Here is a 20,501-nt window from a genome sequence, read left to right on the forward strand (position 1 = left end):
AAGGAGTGGCCTTATTTGATGGACACAGTCATTCAGGAGTGATGGATAGCCGAGTCCCCGATAGTAGGGATAAAAAGACAGGTTTGGAGAGACACCCTCCAGACACGCCAGTGGACACTGATTGAGTGTTGGAACCCACAAGAAAGGTGGGGGCTTTGGAGACCGAACCAGGAGATCGGTCAGTAAAGCTCACAGTGTTAAAGCAGGGCCCGTGGGGACTTGTGTGTGTGTCCACTCATGCCAGAGTGACGAGTCCACCACAGGAGAACGGTCTGGCTGAAGACCAGAGGGGTCATAACTGAATGACCACCATAACAATGATACGACGGATTAAGAAAGCAAAGAAAGGTTTGCCTGACTGTAGCTGTTACTGCTCGCTCTCTCTCTCTCTCTCTCTCTCTCTCTCTCTCTCTCTCTCCAACGATTACAATACAACAACCATAACTACATCAGCACTCATGAACTGAACTGAACTTTATACTTTTCTATGACAATTTATTTACCCCTAGACATCGATAGAGCTTGTTTATTATTGATTATTATTCCTACACTTTTAGGTTTATTGCTGCTAACTTGTTTTATATGTATATTTGCATTATTGATATGGTTTTGCTTATTTTTATTAATAAACACCTTTAGTTTGGTACCACCAGACTCCAACGGATTGTTCTTTCTCTGCTGGTTAGACACCCAGTTACAGGGTATGTAACACCTGATAAATCTGTTATAGTTCTTCGAGGAAATAACAAGCAGGGTGGACAAAGGACAGGCAGTGGATGTCATATACTTGGATTTTCAGGAGGCATTTGATAAGGCGCCACACGAGGCTGCTTAACAAGATAAAATTCTATGGCGTTACAGAAAAGACACTGGCACGGAGGAATAGCTGACAGGCAATAGGCAGTGAGTGGGAATAAAAGGGGCCTCTTCTGGTTGGCTGCCAGTGACAAGCGCTGTTCCTCAGGGGGTCATTATTGGGACCGCTACCTTTCACATCATTTGTCAATGATTTGGAAAATGGTATTGATGGCTTTGTGGTACAGTTTGTGAATGATAGGAAGACAGGTGGAGGGATAGGTAGTGCCGAGGAAGCATTGAGATTGAGGTAGGACTTAGACAAGTTGGAAGAATGGGCAAAAAAGTGGCAGATGGAATATACTGTTGGGAAATGTATGCATTTTGGTAAAAGGAGTAAGTGTGGACTATTATCTAAATGGGGAGAAGGTTCAAACATCAGAGGTGCAGGGCTATAATTTTAAGGATGTCAGAGGTTGTTTATTTTTTAATACACAGAGAGTGGTGGGTGCATGGAACACACTGCCAGTGTGGTGGAAGAGATCTTAGACAGGCACATGGATGAAAAAAAATTGAGGTCTATGGAGAAGGGAAGGGTTAGGGATCTTAGAGTAGGTGAAAAGATTGGCACAACATTGTAGACTAATGGATCTCTACTGTGCTGTAGTGTTCAATGTTTTATGAAGGGAAAGTGGTGCTGGCAGATACAGGATGATAACATACACAGGGAAGAGCCTGCTGTTGAGACAGTCCCACAGGAATACACTTCTGGACTATGAATTAAGCTTAATACAACAATTCATATGAAGCTCTCAGATATAATCAACACAAACTTGAACATTTTATTACAGAAATACATTGCATAAGGATCTTCTGTGTTTTGTGCATTTGAAGTAAGGTAATGGAGAGGATCAAGTGAAGAAATTTACTCCATACTGGAGTATTTCCAGCTAGCTGTTAATGGGAACTGTTAGATTCAGACCATTTTATTTACCGTGGGAATTCACCACTGTCCTTATAGTCGATGTCTACATTCCCCCCACCGCTAATGCTAAGAAGGCGCTCTGTGAACTGTATGAGGCTATTAGCGAACTGCAGAATACACACCCTGATGGACTGTTTATTGTCGCCGGAGATTTTAACCACGTGAACCTTAAGTCAGTGCTCCCCAGATTCCATCAGAACGTGGACTTTGCAACGAGAGGGGCGAACACGTTGGACCTCGTTTACACAAATATCCCTGACGCGTACTGGGCGGAGCCCCACCCCCACCTCAGTTACTCAGACCACATCTCTGTTATGCTAATCCCAGCACACAGACCACTCGTGAGGTGCTCCAGACCAGTTCAGAAGCAGATGAAAACCTGGCCAGCAGGAGCCATCTCTGCTCTTCAAGACTGCTTTGAGCACACTGGCTGGCACATGTTCAGGGAGGTTGCAACTGGAGACTCTACCAACTTAGCTACATCAGCAAGTGCATCGATGACGACACTGTGTCCAAGACCATCACTACACGCGCTAACCAGAAGCCATGGATGACCGCGGAGGTGCATGCGCTGCTGAGGACCCGTGACTCTACCTTCAGGGCAGGCGACAAGGCAGCCCTAACAACAGTGAGGGCCAAACTATCCCGAGCCATCAGAGAGGCAAAGCGTGCGCACGCATGTGGAAGGGCATTCAGGACATCACCTTACTGTGTGGGTGATGCCTCCCTCCCAGATGCGCTGAACAACTTCTACACTTGTTTTGAGGCGGAAAATGACGTGGTGGTGAGGAAGTCCACCCCTCCTCCAAATCACCAGGTGCTGTGTCTCACCGTGGCCGATGTGAGGAGAACCCTGTACAGGGTCAACCCACGGAAGGCTGCTGGACCAGACAATATTCCTGGCAGAGTGCTTAGAGGACGTGCAGACCAGCTAGCAAATGTTCTCACTGACATCTTCAACATCTCCCTGAGCAGCACCACTGTTCCAACGTGCTTCAAGGCTGCAACCATCGTCCCCGTGCCGAAGAAGTCTTCAGTGTCCTGCCTCAATGACTACTGTCCTGTTGCACTCACATCCATCATCATGAAGTGTTTCGAGAAGCTGGTCATAAGGCTTATTAACACCCTGCTGCCCCCCTCACCGTACCCCCTGCAATTCTCGTATTGTCCTAACCGTTCAACAGACGATGCCATTGCCATCATCCTCACCCTCCACTTGGCCCTAACCCATCTAGACAAAAAAGACACGTATGTTCGAATGCTGTTCATAGACTTCAGTTCAGCATTCAACACAATCATTCCTCAGAAACTGATTGGAAAGCTGAGCCTACTGGGCCTGAACACCTCCCTCTGCAACTGGATCCTAGACTTCCTGACTGGGAGACCTCAGTCAGTCTGGATCGGGAGCAGCATCTCCAACACCATCACACTGAGCACAGGGGCTCCCCAGGGCTGCGTGCTCAGTCCACTGCTGTTCACTCTGCTGACCAACTGTGCTGCAACACACAGCTTGAACCACATCATCAAGTTCGCCGATGACACGACTGTGTGGGTCTCATCAGCAAGAACGACAAGTCAGCTTACAGAGAGGAGGTGCAGCAGCTAACGGACTGGTGCAGAGCCAATGACCTGTCTCTGAATGTGAGCAAAACAAAAGAGGTGGTTGTTGACTTCAGGAGGGCACGGAGCGACCACTCTCTGCTGAACATCAACGGCTCCTCGGTAGAGATTGTTAAGAGCACCAATTTCTTGGTGTTCACCTGGCGGAGAATCTCACCTGGTCCCTCAACACCAGCTCCATAGCAAAGAAAGCCCAGTAGCGTCTCTACTTTCTGCGAAGGCTGAGGGAAGTCCATCTCCCACTCCCCATCACATTCTACAGGGGTTGTATTGAGAGCATCCTAAGCAGCTGCATCACTGCCTGGTTCAGAAATTGCACCATCTCGGATCGCAAGACCCTGCAGCAGATAGTGAGGTCAGCTGAGAAGATCATCGGGGTCTCTCTTCTCGCCATTACAGACATTTACACTACATGCTGCATCTGGGAAAAGGCACCGAAGCATTCAGGCTCTCATAACCGGACTAAGTCACAGTTTCTTCCCCCAAGCCGTCAGATTCCTCAATACCCAGAGTCTGGACTGACACCAATTTACTGCCCTCTACTGTGCCTACTGTCTTGTTTATTATTTATTGTAATGCCTGCACTGTTTTATGCCACCCTGGGTAGGTCTGTAGTCTAGTGTAGTTTTTTCTGTTTGTTTTTACATAGCTCAGTGTAGTTTTTGTATTGTTTCATGTAGCACCATGGTCCTGAAAAACGTTGTCTTGTTTTTACTGTGTACTGTACCAGCAGTTATGGTTGAAACAACAATAAAAAGTGACTAGACTAGACTAGAATCAGACACTGGGACTGCACGGTAGCGTAATGGTCAGCACAATGCTTTGCAGTGCAGGTGACCTAGGTTCAATTCTCACCACTGCTTATAAGGAGTTTATATGTTCTCCTGTGACGATGTGGGTTTCCTCCAGATGTTCAGGTTTCCTCCAACAGTCCAAAGACATACTGGTTGGTAGGTCAATTAGTCACTATAAACTGTCCCGTGATTAGGCTAGGATTAAAAAGTGGGCGGTGCGTCTCGTAGAGTTGGAAAAGCCCATATCATGCTATACGTCAATAAATAAAAATAAGCATTGTGAAACCGTTGAACGGAATCAGCAGGTTACAGGGTCCCTAGAAATCTTGGCATAGAAGCCCCAGTTCTTGTTACATTTTTTTGACTGAAGCACCTTGGGATATTTTATCATATTAAAGTTGCTGTGTGGAACAAACTACACACACAAAATGCTGGAGGAACTCAGCAAGCCAAGGAGCATCTATGGAAAAGAGTCCAGTCAATGTTTAGGGCTGAGACCCTTCAGTTGCTTGGATATCCAGCATCTACAGATACTCTCTTGTTTGTGTGTGGAACAAACTGTGGTCTGATGTAAAAAAACAATTGATGCTGGATATCTGAGGATATCACAAGAAGAGCTGATATACTCGGCAGGTTGAGAAGAATCCAAAGTGGGTGAAATGGGGTTAAGTTTCAGCTCCATTGTCCTTTCATTGGAAATAGGAAAACAGAATGCTGGAAAAACCCAGCAAGCCAGGCAATGTCTACAGGGAGAAGCAGAGGCAGCTGACAACAGGGAACATTAGTCCCCAAGACTCAGGACTGAACTCTAAGATTTTGTGCTGAAACATCAATATTTCTCCCCCATTGCAGATGCTGTTTGACCCATTCCTCCGCCAGCTATGTGTATTTGCTCTGAATTCAGCACTTTCTGATAACCAGCCTTTTCAACTTTACAACAAAACTGGTCAGTTCTGACAAAAGGTCCCTTCAGCCATTTGGTTCTTAAAACCAACTGGCACAACCCTAATCACGCATCCATTCATTATATACCATGTCATATGATGTGGGCGATCATGATCAACACACGACCATGATTGAATTTGGCAATTTTTTTCGACAGAAGTGGTTAGCCATTGCTGCCTTCTGGGCAGTGTATTTACAAGATGGGCGACCCCTCCCCCCAGCCATTATCAATACTCTTCAGAGATTGTCTGCTTGGTGTTAGTGGTCACGTAATCAGGATTTGTGATATGCACCAGCTGCTCAGATGGCCATCCACCACCTGCTCCCATGGCTTCACATGACCTTGATCGGTGGGGAGGGAGGGGGAATGGGGGGGGTCTAAGCAGGTGCTACATCTTAGCCAAGGGTAACCTGCAGGCTAGCAGAACGAAGAGTGATTTGGGTTGTGCTTTACAACTCCTTTGGTAGAGACGCATCTCTCTCCACCCCACCACTAATCATTGCTAGCTTCATTACCTTGCACTAAAATAGGCCTTTTTTGTTCTAAGACAACACGAGTGAATCTGCAGATGCTGGAAATAAATAAAAATACACGAAATGCTGGCAGAACTCAGCAGGCCAGACAGCATCCCAGCTCTCTATTTTATCCCTCCCCCCCCCCCCCCCACTTCTTATCCTCCCTCGACCATCCCATGTTACTTCACTCCTGATGAAGGGTTTCGGCCTGAAACGTCATTATTACCTCCTCCCATAGATGCTGTCTGGCCTGCTGAGTTCTGCCAGCATTTCGTGTCTTTTTTTTTACTTTTTTGTTCTAATTGTGTTCGCTCTGTTAAAAAATATTGTGCTTAATTTTGAACTGTATCGGATCAATTGTGAATGTACCAAATGCGTGTGCAGCCGATTAACAGCAAGTTGAATCAAACTGGGCCTCCTACATCTCTTTCCATGTTGGTTTGCCAGTGCGCATTTTGTCTTGGCAGGTTTGGTTCATCTCTTTTGTACTGTAGGCCAGCATGAACAGTGACTAACATGAATGAGGAAGTATGCTTAATGTGACTGCTCCATAATCAGTTTGCTCTGTTTGTACGTGAACAAATTCATGCTTAACTCTTTTGTAAATATTGCTTAACTGATGTTCTGTGCCAGCGATGCCATGTTGAGGTTTCCATTGCACCTGTGCATACATGTACTTGTGCAAATGACAATAAATTCTGCTTTGACTTGAAACTTTAACTCTTTCTCTTTCCATAAATGCTTCACGGCCCACTGCATACTTACATCTTCTGTTCTGCTATGTTCATTTTAGCACTGAGTTTCATAAAAATGATTTGCGGTGAATTCTCTGTAACAATGGAGGCTGTACAATAAAAGGTCACAAACACCTGTGGAAGCTCCATGTTACTTCAGGTGATACAGAGAACGGACACGCTTTATTACAACACCGAAGGTTAAACACTGACACCCTACAGATCGATGTATGAAACTCAATGCTGTAGTGAGGACTTTGACAACAACCTGCTTTTACAGATTAAATGAAAACCAAAGTAACATAAATCTGAAATAAACACCAAAATGATGTGAACCCCTCAGGGTAAGGCAACACACTGGATTCCTGGACTTTCACCACTTCTGAAGGTCAATGACCTGAAATATCTCCATGGGTTCTGCTGGACTTTCAGAGTATTCCCCACACAGACTGTTGCTGAAGGTTCTATGTGTCCAATAGTTGATCACATCTTCACAGTATTGTAATGATTGGCATCAAAAGCACGAGGCTGGTAAAAACTGACTAAAGCTAGAAGAAGTGTGGGAGGGGAGGTGAGGGGAGTGTGGGGGTGGGGCCGAGGCCAAGTGTGGGAGGGAGGGGCCGAGCATGGGGTGGGGGGAGGAGGAAGGGAGAGTGAGAGAGGGTGCAAAGTGGAGGTGGTGGGAGGAATGGACTTCTGAAGGTAATAATTGATAGGTGGTCACATGTATGTAGAGGTGTCTATAGTCAGGTAGTCAGTCGTACCTCAGGGATGGGTTATTTCTGAATTTATATAGCATTTCTAACTAATCAATTTGCATAAGCTGCTTCACCAGAGAACAAGCAGATAAAGTTGCTTCGGGATATAATGGCACAAGTGTTTGGGGGGTGGGGGTGGGGGTGCAGTTGTAGATGGTGGTAGAGGAGTTTGACCATAATAGAAAGCAGTAAAGAGACAGAGCCTCCAATGTTAGTCTGATCAAACTTTAAACATTTGTAACACAAATCTCAAGGTAAATTCAATCAGTTTGAGTTATTAATGAGTTTCTTAAGTTTCTATATTATATTTGGCTCTAGAGACCCCTACTGTCAAAAACACATTTGCACAGGACCTGCACAAATTTTCCAACCAATCCTGAAACTGTTGTTTTGTGCTTTAACATTAAGAGGAAGAACAGGATATAAACCCCTACCTAAATGGATCGAGATCATCTCCTCCTGTTGCAAATGGTGCCATAGGGTTAGACCTGGAGATTGGGAGGGGTGGGTGGTGGAGAGAAAAAGACATTAGTTATCTTTGCAAAAGATCAAAGTAACACAGAACTTCAACAGTGTCAGCATCGGTGGATTTGTGAAATGATGGGGTGGCCCTGTTCTTTCAAAAGCACCAAACCCAGATTAATAGTGAGTCATCCAAATGGCCCTCACCAGTGCATGGAGTTTATAAGCCATCAGAGTGATTGATGAAAGCTTTGAAACCATTAGAAATAGGAGCAGAATTGCACCTTTCAACCCATTGAGTCTGCTCTGCCATTCCATCATGGCTGATTTGTCATTCCTCTCAACCCCATTCTCCCGCCTTCTACCCCGTTAACCTCTGACTTATTTAATCAAGAACCTATCGATGTGTTGGCGCGTGGCCAAGTAGTTAAGGCATTGGTCTAGTGATCTGAAGGTCGCTAGTTCGAACCTCAGCTGAGGCAGCGTGCTGCGTCCTTGAGCAAGGCTCTTAACCACACATTGCTGTGCGACGACACCGGTGCCTTGCCCTTCCCTTGGACAACATCGGTGGCGTGGAGAGGGGAGACTTGCAGCATGGGCAACTGCCGGTCTCCCATACAACCCTGCCCAGGCCTGCGCAAGGTGCAAATCCATGGTCTCTCGAGACTAACGGATGCCTATATATCAACGTGTACTTTAAATATACCCAATGACTTGACCTCCAAAGTTGTCTATGGCAATGAATTCTACAGATTCACCACCCTTTGGCTAAAGGAATGCCTCCTCATCTCTGTTCTAAAGGGACTGGTATTCTGAGGTTGAACCCTCTGGTTCTAGACTCACCCACTATAGGAAACATCCTCTCTAAATCCACTCTATTTAGGCCGTTGAATATTCAGTAATTTTCAATGTGATCTTCCCTTATTCTTCTAAACTTATGGCCCATTAAATTTTCATTCCCATTCAAACTGCTCTGGACCCTCTCAATGCCAGCATATCCTTTCTTTAGATAACGGGCACAAAAATGCTCACAATACTGAAGTGCAGTCTGATGAATGCCTTATAAAAGCCTCAGCATTACATCCTTGTAATCTCTGAGTGTTATCACATCGTGGCAAAGACTGGCAAACTCTTGTATCCTACCACCTCCACAGACCTCAAGTACAGACATGGATTCAGATCAGGGAAACCTGCAGCATTCACACCATTGGTTAATAAATGTTTCACTCACAGTTGTTCTGATGCCTCCTTGGCTATGGGTTCCTCCTTCTACCCTCAGGAAACCCTCACTTTAAAATATTTACTTATTTATTTAGAGACACAGCATGGAACAGACCATTCCAGCCCAACGAGTTGCACCACCCAGCAACCCTAGCCCAATCACAGGACAATTTACAATGACCAATCAACCTACGTACTAACTGGCATGTCTGGACTGTGGGGGGAAACCCACATGGTTCACATTTAACAGGACCCTCTACCTGTTGCAACTAATTACAACGTGTCACATTAACCCAACATACTAGGCTCCACCTTTCACTTTAAAATACTCATTCATCAAAGTCAAAGTAAATTTATTATCAGAGTACGTATATGTTGCTATATACCACTTCAAGATTCATTTTCTCACAAGAAAATACAGAAATACATGAAACCCTTTTTTAAAAACTGGGTGTCACTAGAGACGCGGCTCGTTAGTCCCTCGCTAACAGCCACTGGACTCGACTGTGAGAAAACCACCTTTCTCAGACTCCGTATGTCTAGGATAGATATGATCTGGGTCCTGCTAAAGCCCCAAGGTTGGGGTGTCTTGCCCCCCCGAACCCCCATTTGTGTGAATGCTGTGTAACTTACTGCTCCCACGCAATTGCCCGGTGGCAAGAAATAATAGACCGTGTTACACAATTATAAAGAAAGTATATTAATGTTAACTTTACCAAACATCCAGAAAAGAAAGAAAATAAGTAAAATGTCCCATCATAATTAAACAGTCAAATGTGCACATAAACTGCAGTCCATCTTGAAGTTGTCTTTAACTCGCGCTGGACCCTTGGCCTATGTGAAAACACACACGACCTTCCGAGCGTTGCTCGAAATCCATCTCGAACAAACGGGCTCTCCCATGGAGTATCGGCCCTTTCTCCTTGAAGCTATTTGTCTGCACAAAGCACCTGGTGCAACAGGGACGGCACGCTCAGCTATCTACCTTCCTGTCCTCTCCCAGCTGCCCCCAAAAAGACCTCGACCCACACAGCGTCCATCAACAAAAATCTCTCCACCCAGCGTTCACTAGAACCTTCTCCCAATTCCATCATACTAACTGGCTGACACAACATTGCAGAGTTGAGCAACAAAGCCCCTTATCTTAGCTCAAACCCCAAAACGCTGAAAGTAGAACAGATGGCTCTTACAGAACAGCTAAAATGAAATACCTACAGCATAGCAGTAAAAATCTTAACCAGGGCGCTACATACAATAGAATTTATGAAACACTATACAAAGACCGACAAACAACCAATCTGCAAAAGAGGGCAAAATGTGCAAATAATTAAGAAAATAACACTGAGAACATGAGTTGTACAGAGTGCTTGAAGGTGAGGGTTTGGTGTGTTACGGAGTTTGGAATTCAATCCCAGCAACGTTCTATAAGGAGTCTCTGTACGTCCTTCCCCGTTGAATGCATGAATTTTCTTTGGTACCTCTGGTTTACTCCCACAGTCCAAAGAGGTACCGGTAGGTTAATTAGTCATTGTAAGTTGTCCCATGATTAGTTAGGGTTAATCAGGTTTGTCAAAGGTTGCTAGAACGACATGGCTTGAAGGGCTAACGCTGCGCTTTATCGCCAAATAAATATATTTCAGGCCAAGACCCTTCACCAGGGCATTCTGGTGCCACCTGTAAGGAGTTTGAACATTCCTCCCCATGAATACGTGTGTTTGTTCTGGGTTCCTCCCAAGTTCCAAAGGCGTACCGATTAGTAGGCTAAATGGTCATTGTAAGTTGCCCTGTGGTTAGGCTAGGGTTAATCAGGTGTGCTTCTGGGTGATGAGGCTCATTGGGCTGAGTGGGACTGTTCCACATTGTACCTCTAAATAAATAATGTGGCCTTGTTCCTCTACTGGATGACCCTGTTTGAAAATAATCTCCCATCCCCTTTACTAAAATGTGTATTCAATTTTGTTGACTTCTTTCATCAGCCTCTGTTCAGAGAATGATTGCTAACATTTGAACCACAGTTGCCTGTCAGAAACGTGTTTCAAATTGCTAACAGCATTAGTGCCCTCACCCCATCTCCAACCACACACGCTGAAATTCTACAACCGATCTTCTGCAGATTGCTGCTAACAGGTGGATACTAACAGAGACAAAGAGGCACCAGAAAGAAAAGAATAAAAGAGCAGGAATCTCTCATTGATGCGGAATGTGGCACTGCTACCTGAGCTCTGGGCACAGATTTCAGGGGAGATTAAAATTTACTCATATTGATGAACAAATTGTAGAAACATGGCTCCAGGACAACATCCATGCACCAAACTCCAAGACATGCACCCACTCAGGAATGTGCTTATCTTATTTTGTGACAGTATGTGCTACGGTAACTGTATGTGCCTTGTGCTGTGTGACAGTATTTAATGTGTTTTGCACCTTGGCCCCAGAGGAACACTGTTTTGCTTAGCTGTATACGTGTGTATGGCTAAGTGACAATTACACTTGAACATGAACATCTATGGGGTGGGCAAGGGGGAGAAATCGGTTTTCAGGGCCTGACAGTGGACATCTTTAAAAACAGAGGAGAAAAGAGCAGATTTTACCACAAGGTCATTGTATTCTGTGAAGTGCTGCCTGAGAATGTGCTGATGGTTGATTCAAGATTGTTTTATGTCATTTCCAGTACACAAGTGTAAAGGAGAATGAAATAATTGCTACTCCAGATCTGATCCAGCACAAAAAAAAACACAATAAGATAAAGAACACAATAATAAAAAACATAATTAATATAAATACATAAGATCGCTTATATACATAGATTGATTGTATGTCCATAAAGTGACGCAATGCACAGGAGTGCCTGTCTATAAGGGACTTCCAAAAGGGGACTGAATTTGAAGGGGGGAAAGACCTGCAGGATTGTGAGGAATAAACAAGAGGTGGGTTTAATTAGAACTTTCAAGAAGCCAGCACACACATGGAAGACTGACTGCCCTATTTCTGTGCTGATTACACAGAGAGATTATTCTCTAGTGCAGTCAGTGTATGATTGCCCAGAGAGATAAATGACAATGCCTTTTTTTATAATTACACGTCAACAGCATCATTGAGGGGCGCTAAAAGAGTAAAATAGATTGACTATCACCCAGTACACGTCCTTAGGCTGCTTAATATACACTTGCCCACCATCCTAGTAAGTGCAGGAGAGTAATCGCCTGTTTCAGTTTCAATGACAGCGAGATGATAATCTGCTGAGAATGTTACTCACATCTGACATTTTCAGCCATTTTAAACGCAAACATCTTTACAGCTTCAAAGCAAAATGATTTTAAAGCTATTTAAGATGTTAAATTAGAAGGTTGCTTATGAGTACAGTACCAATCTGGTATAAAACAAGACTTGTAATCTGTAAAAACTGGCAATTCGAACATATCTATGTACTACTTCTCTCCAAAGCCTTTAATTATCACATCAAATTTTTAAAGAAAGGATCAGCACTCTTATAAATTCAAAATATTTTGAAGTGTTTTGACGGAGTGAAAAACGAGAAGCTACTTTGATTAGCAGGAGAGATGGCAATGAGATGACTGCCAATGAAGATGGGGCTTGTGGAGAGTTTACTTTAATGGACATTGTTAAATTGGAAAAAGTACATTTCTGATTGATCTGTTGAAGTTGTTTAAGACATTGGTGAGGCCTAATTTGGAGCACTGTGTAGTTCTCATCACTTACCTACAGGAAAGATATCAATAAGATTGAAAGAGTAGAGAGGCAGTTTACAAAGAAGTTGCCAGGATTTGAGTATCTGGGTTATTGGGAAAGGTTGATTAGGTCTTTAACCTCTGGGGTTTAAGGAAATGAGGGGAGATTTGTTAGAGACATACAAAATTATGAGAGGTATAGATAGGGTAAATACAAGCCGTCTTCTGCCACTGAGGTTGGGTGAGACTAGAACTAGAGGTCACATGTTAAGAAGGGTGAAAAGTAAAATATTTGAAGAGAACATGATGAGGACACTTCACTCAGAGGGTGATGAGAGTGTGGAACAAACTACCAGCAATAAGAGGTGGATGTGGGGTCAATTTCAACATTTAAGTTTCAATAGATATATGGATGGTAGGAGCATAGAGGACTTTGGTCCAGGTGGGACGAGCAGAATAATATTTCAGCACAGACTTGATAGGCCAAAGGGCCTGTTACTGTGCGGTAGTGCTCTATGACTCTATACTTATATAGTTGAACTAGATTTAATTCTAGCTTTTGAAAGGTGGCTGGATACATTCATACAGCTACAAGAGATGGACAGTAGGATAAAGTTTCTTCCCATATCCCACACATGTGCAGGTTGACTATTGCAAATGACTTGGACAAGAACAAGGAGGCGAAAATTAGACAAGTTGTACAGTAAATGGCAAAAGACTTTTCCTTATCATCAACGAATGCACCTGTTCTTATAACTTGTGATCATCACAAGTAGAACCTTAGGACTGAAGATTTCACACATCCATCACACACAGAAAAATGTCAAATCCAATTTTCAGTCTATGCTCATCATACACAGGAAAGCTTCATGAATCTAATGAAAGATTAGTACTGACCAGAGGCAAAGGAAAGAAATAACCAGGGAGGAACAGACTGATAGGATTGCTGAGAGCTAGCATAGAGTCAGTGGGCCAAATAGCCTCCTCCTATGTCACAGTAAGGCATGAAATGTAATAGGAAAGTGAATCTGAAAAATGTACTCTGGTTTTAATAATTAAATATTGATAACAATGACCGTGGATAAATTGACACATTTTTGACATATTTTCTAAATGAATAAATTGAAAGTTCAAAGTGAATGTATTATCAAAGTACATACTGTACATGTCACCATATACTACCTTGAGATTCCTTTCTTGCAGGCATTCACAGTAAAGAGATACAACAGAATTTAAGAAAAATTATAAATAATAAAGGCAAACAAGCAATATACAAAAGACAAATGCAATGATAAAAGTAAATAATAATAGTTAAATTTATTCCATTAAAAAAATCTCTTCCCAAAGTTTAAAAGACTGCAACTATATAAAAACTCATTAAAGTGCTGCAAAGTATTTAATTTTCACAGAAATTTAACTGTAAGCAGCTTTTAAATGCAATGGGGAAATCTCTCACCCCCATTGTGTAGAAGACCCTTTCATTTCATTCTGCTTGCAGAGAAAAAAATAATGAGGCTTTTTCAAAGAACATTTCGTGGATAGTCAAGATTTGTGAAATGGAAAATGTGAAATCAAATTTATTAAGTTTAAAAAAAAGGAAAATGTTCTATATTAAAAAAAAGGAGACAAAATAGGTACTACATCAGCCGCCTGTTATGCAGTATAGCCTGAAGGTTTTTTGTTTCAATGGCGGTGGGTATAATTGCAGGCAGTTCCCCACTACTTGCATTCAGCTGTTTTTAAACACTTCATCAATTCCAAAACTGTATTTAAACCAAGTTAAATAACTCACTAATGTAGTGTATGTTTATTCTATATGATTACACAGACATACACAACTTGAACACAGTGACACAGCTGAGCACACCAGGGAAACCAGCCTTCCCTCCATGAACTCTGTCTACACTTCTCACTACCTCAGTAAAACAACCAACATCAAAGACTTGGCTCACCCAAGACATTCTCTCTTCTGCCCTCCTCCAGCGGATAGAAGATACAAAAGAATCAGAAATCAATATTGAGCATTCCCAGGGCTGTTCCCTCCATCATGACTCTGGGTCATACAATGCTGCTACAGTGCCAGCAATCACCAACCGGGTCCAATTCTCGCAGCCGTCTGCAAGGAACTTGTATGTTCTCCCTATGACCATGTGGATTTCCCCCCCAATGCTCCTGCTTCCTCCCACATTCCAAACTCATACAAGCTAGGGTTAGAAAATCGAGGGCATGTTATGTTGGAGGGAGAAGCATAATGGTACTTGCGCGCTGCCTCCAGCACATCTCTGACTGCATTGGCTGTTGATGCAAATGATGCATTTCACTGTACTGCAATATACATGTGACAAATGCAGCTAATGTTGTTCACCATGGGTGAGGGGAGATTCATCAGCAGAGAGAAGGCAGGGTAATAGTCAGAAGAAGTTTCTATCCCATGTTTGATCTAATGTCAGGAAACTTCACAGTGTCTGGACTCAATATTGAGGATTCCCAGAGATACTTCCTCCACCTCTTATTCCTACTGTCTCTAGTGGTCTGTCTGGAAGACATGATACTGTTTGATTGCTCTCAGATCGAACAACCAAAAGACCCAACCACTAACCACAGCCTCCGCTTACTCGTGCCCACACTGCACCAGAGTGTGGGGATTCTGAATCGAGCTCTATAGCCACACGAAGACCCACGAACAGACAGCCCCTCAGAACATTGTACTCTAACTGAGTGATCACACTAACTACTAGTACCACTGTCACAATGAAGGCACTAGTCCCCAGAAGTTTGTGTGGCAAACTGCATGATCAATTGGGTGCAACCTTCCTGTGTCCAGATTTGGGTGGTCTGTCTGTCTTCATTCTTTGTGCTGTGGTAGAGTGGCCATTTGAAATTTAACCACATTAATACATCTGAACTCACACAGATCTAGAATTAGTCAGATTTTCTCTACCAAAGGACATCAATGAACCAATATTTTTAAAAACAATCTTTTTTTGGCGGTCAGCATTATTAAAGACTGGTCTCTCTTCCACTCATCTGAGATATTTATCAGGAGCATTGCACATGCAGGGCCATTAGAACTGTCAAGGATCCCTTCCATCTATCCCACAGTCTCTTTAATCCTCTACCAGGAGGTAGAGGATTAAAGAGCAGGAGCAGGAGCAGGAGGTACCATAGCATTAGGACAAGAACTCTCCAAAAGGAAAATGACTTCTTCCCCCAGGCCTAGAGATGACTGAACTCCCTGCCACCAACCAGGTCTCACCACATATCAAGCATCAGTTGTGCTAAATTGTTTACTTTTAACTTGTGTTGTAAATGCACATTATACTAAAGTCAATCTTGGGGTATACAGTACTGCGAAAAAGCCTTGGGCACATATATAGACCTAGGGTGCCTAAAAGACTTTTGCACAGTACTGTATTTGTCAACGTGGAGCAGAGGGAGAACTTGTAAATCTGGCTGGAGCAAAGGACTTTGGGAATGGTGAGGGTGTAGTGCCACCAGTGTGGGACAGATGGCAGAGAAGGAGTGCCAGGGTGGGGGGAGGAGGCTGGCATGGATGTAGATACACCCAGCACTGTCACATCAGTCAAGGTCATTTGATTCCAAACAATTGGCTTATTGATCATTACAGAATGTCTCTCTGGTGCTTCCCGCTTCCCACCCTCTCCCTTCCTATTTTCCCAACCATGGTTCCCCTCTCCCTGCCCTCCTCCCACTTTTAGCCCACAACAGAGACCCATATTGAAATCAGGTTTATCATCACTCACATGTCATGAAATTAGTTTTTTTTGTGACAGCAGTACAGTGCAATACATAAAATTAGTAGGGTGCAAAAGATTTAGGTATCCCAACTACATATATGTGCCTATGACTTCTGCACAGGAATGTAGCAAGTTTATTATTCATTAATTTATTTGTGGTACAATTACTTTACGTGCCGAGGTGTGTGCTGCCCCATGGTCCAGAGGAGCATTGTTTTGTTTGGCGAAGTTAGGTCTCTGGATTACTAGGCAACACACACAAAGTGCTAGAGGAATTCAGCAGGTCAGGTAGCATCTACGGAAAACATAAACAGTCAATGTTTCGGGCCGAGATTACTAACCCAGCATCCTAACTTGAATGCCACTGCTGTACACATGTGAACACAAAGGAAAGCTTGGAGTTTGAATGGATGCAGTTTTTGGATCATGGGCTTTCTCAAGGCATCTTGCTCTGTGTGAGTGGGTGGGTGGAATGACAAAGGGGTTTGTTTTGCTGTTGACTTGTTATTGTTGCTGCTTGTGTTGTTCTGTGAAATAATGCAGGCATTGCAATGGGCGATGATGACACCTGTGATCCGCTCCTAGCACATCCTTGGGTATGCTGGTTGCTAATGCAAATGACGCACTTCACTGTATGTTTCAATACACGTGATAAATAAATCAGTCTGAATCTGCAAGGATTGATAAAATTCTGAAGCATGGTTACTGCAATAGTAACCCTCCCGCCCAGGTGAGGTTTGCCCTAGACTGGGAGACCACTTCACTCCACCCACCACAAAAAGCAGAATATACTAGTGGCCACCCATTTAAATTCCACTTCCCATTCTCATTCCAACATATTAGACCATGGCCTCCTCTACTGTAATGATGAGGTCTCTCTCAGGTTAGAGGACCAACACCTCATATTCTGTGGGGGTAGGTAGCCTTCAACACGATGGCATGAATATCAATTTCTCTACTTCTTGTAATATCTTCCCTTGTCCTCTTTTTCTCTTTTTCCATTCTCCATTCTGATTCCCTTCTCTTCCTCCTCAGCCGCCCATCATCTCTTTGGTTCCCCTCCTCCTTCCCTTTCTCCAATTATCCACTCTCCTTTCCTATCTCCTACCACCTTCTTTAACCCTATACCTTTTCCATCCATCACCTTCCAGCTTCTTACTTCGTCTCCCCTCCCCCACCCTTCCCCTCACCTGCTCTCACCTGCCTGTGTGCATTCCTTCCTCTCCCCCCACTTTATTCTGGCTTCTGTCCCCTTGTTTTCCAGTCCTGATGAAGGGTCTCAGCTCAAAATGTTGACTGTTTATTCCTCTCCATAGATGCAACCTGACTTGCTGAGTTCCTGTAGCATTTTGTGTGTGTTGCTCAAGATTTCTGCCACCTGAAAAATCTCACTTTCTCTCCAAGTACTCCAGTGTGCACCCAACATATGCAAACCATCGACAATGCATCGATCCCAGTTGAGGAATTCTTATTTACCAAAAGCTGTTTTATATTTACCCGAGAGGGGAGACAATATTTCATCCAAAAGATTTCATTTGGTTCTGTGAGAGAATGAGTCTTGACCTCAGGTCCCAAGGGTGGGAATTGAATCTGAAGCTTCCTACCTTAGAGTGCCAACACTGATACACCCTCAGTCATCTGTCTCTCAGCTTCCAATTGGAGAATTTATGGAGCTTGTACAAAAGGAACCTTTGAAGGTAGCTTAATACCAAAGTCATAAGATTCAGAATTGCTTAATGTCATTTTCAGTACACAAGTGTTAAGGAGATAAAATAATTGTTACTCTGGATCCAATGCAGCACAGAAATAAACACAATAAAAATATAATAATAATAAAGAACAATACATAAGACAGCTTACATACATAGACTGATTTTATGTACATAAAGTGACGCTAAGCACTGGAATATCTGTACATAAAGTGACTGACACAGAATTGAAAATCAGGGTTCAGAAGAACTGTAGAAAGCACGGCTTAAAACATCACACTCCAAAACAAATTTAAATAAAGATGCTGGCGATAATTTTCAAGTCACAGCCCGAGGCCAGCTGTGTGTACAATTCATCACAGCAAAGGCCACCCGCTAAACACACTTGAGTTTACTCAATGAATCTAATTAATTAGGTCTGTACATAAACTTACTTTTATTAAACAGCAGAGGCTGAATTGCTAGAGAAATGTTATAGAAGCCCATTAAAAAGAAATCAATTCACCGAAGCATGGTCTGTGGAATTTAAATCACATCAATGCCAATAAAAATGAAAACTGGTTTGTTTAATCTCCATACATTTGATTTAAACTCTGAAAAAATACAATTTGCTACCATCCACAAGAATTACACGCTCCCATTAAACTGCCAGCAGCAGGCTCACTAAACCACAGATTAGATCAGACATTAAGCTGCTGGAAAATAGCTTGCAAGTTGAGCTATGGTGCTCATTGGTGGCCATCACTGTATGAATGTTTAACAGAACAGTTTGTGCATGGCGGCTCACAAAGTTCTTCAAATTTACTGGGTGTGATAGAAGTGCACTCTGATACATCAACAAGTGTCCCTTCAATCCAACGTCAGGCCATCAAGCAACAGACACCATTCAGCCTCAGGTGATCAAGCAACAGTCACCATTCAGCCTCAGCCTTCAACCAGCATTAGACTTTATAACATAGAAATCTACAGCACATTATAAGCCCTTCAGCCCACAATTTTGTGTCAAACATGGAACCTCCCCTAGAAACTGCCCAGATTTACCCTACCACATAGCCCTCTATTTTTCTAAGCTCCATGCACCTGAGTCTCTTAAAAGGCACTTTTGCATCCGCCTCTACTACCGTCACTGGCAGTGCATCCCACACACCCACCACTCAGAACTTACTCCTGACATGCCCCCTGTACCTACTTCCAAGCACCTTAAAACTATGCCCCCTCGTGTTAGCCATTTCACCCCGGGAAAAGCCTCTCAATCAATGCCTCTCGTCGTCTTATACACCTCTACCAGGTCACCTCTCATCCTCCGACTCTCCAAGGAGAAAAGGCCAAGTTCACTCAATCTATTCTCATAAGGCATGCTCTCTAATCCAGGCAACATCCTTGTAAATCTCCTCTGCACTTTTTCTATAGTACTTACATCCTTCATGTAGCGAAGTGACTAGAACTGAACATAGTTGGCTCACGGCTCTTGAACTCAATCCCACAGTTGATGAATGCCAATACACCATATGCCTTCTTAATAATATTGCCAACCTGTGCAGCAGCTTTGAGTGTCATATGGACATGGACCTCAAGATCTCTCTGATCCTCCACAGTGCCAAGAGTCTTACCATTAATATTCTGTCTTCAAATTTGACCAACCAAAATGAACCACTTCACAATTAACTGGGTTGAACTCCATCTGCCACTTTTCAGCCCAGTTCTGCATCCTATTGATGTCTCGCTGCATCCTCTGACAACCCTCCAGACTATCCACAACACCCCCAGGCCTTTGTGTCATCAGCAAACTTACTAACCCTCCCTTCTGCTTCTTCATCCAGGTCATTTATAAAAAGCACAAAGAGGGGTCCCAGAACTGATCCCTGTGGAACATCACTGGTCACCGACCTCTGGATCCACAAAGCAAGGTTTTCTTGGATCCCATGCCTCTGAATGATCCTTGCATGGAGAACTTATCAAATGCCTTAGTGAAATCCATATACACAACATCCACTACTCTACCTTCATCTGCATCAGACTTCATTCAGTACCAGCACACTTCTTTCTGCCTCCGGTTCAGGTTTGTTCAAAGTTCAAAGTCAATTCATTATCAAAGTTTGTATATGTCACCATATACTACCCTGCGATTCATTTTCCTGCAGGCATTTGTAGGAAAGTAAAGAAATACAATAGAATTTACGAATAACTATTCACAACCAATGTGCAAAAGACAAATTGTTTAAATAATAACAAAAATAGGGAGAACACGAATCATATAGCCCTTGAAAGTGAGTGTCTTTGTTGTGGAATCAGTTCAGAGTTGAAGTAAATAAAATTATCCACACTAGTTTAGGAGCCTCAAACGTATATTCGCCTGTATTAAACTGAATTGACCACATTATTGTCTATTGTCTGACCTTTATAATCACTCTTTAGAATTTGTGTATATTACCATTCTATTATAATTCAGATTAATTTATTTATCAGACATACATTGAAGCTTACAGTGAAATGTATTGTTTGTATTAACAACCAA

At 43.1% G+C, this 20,501-nt stretch overlaps 1 protein-coding gene across 1 annotated transcript in view; it reads right to left on the reverse strand.

The window, feature by feature from the left end:
• psmf1 (proteasome inhibitor subunit 1) overlaps window positions 1–20,501 on the reverse strand; it is a 62,337-nt gene that overhangs the window by 13,323 nt on the left and 28,513 nt on the right. Inside the window, exon 5 of the mRNA XM_073062200.1 lies at window positions 7,582–7,635. Within this exon, the coding sequence (XP_072918301.1) occupies window positions 7,582–7,635 (54 nt within the window). The remainder of the gene's footprint in view (window positions 1–7,581; window positions 7,636–20,501) is intronic.

Source organism: Hemitrygon akajei, chromosome 11 (assembly GCF_048418815.1).
Source record: "Hemitrygon akajei chromosome 11, sHemAka1.3, whole genome shotgun sequence".
Taxonomy (NCBI): domain Eukaryota; kingdom Metazoa; phylum Chordata; class Chondrichthyes; order Myliobatiformes; family Dasyatidae; genus Hemitrygon; species Hemitrygon akajei.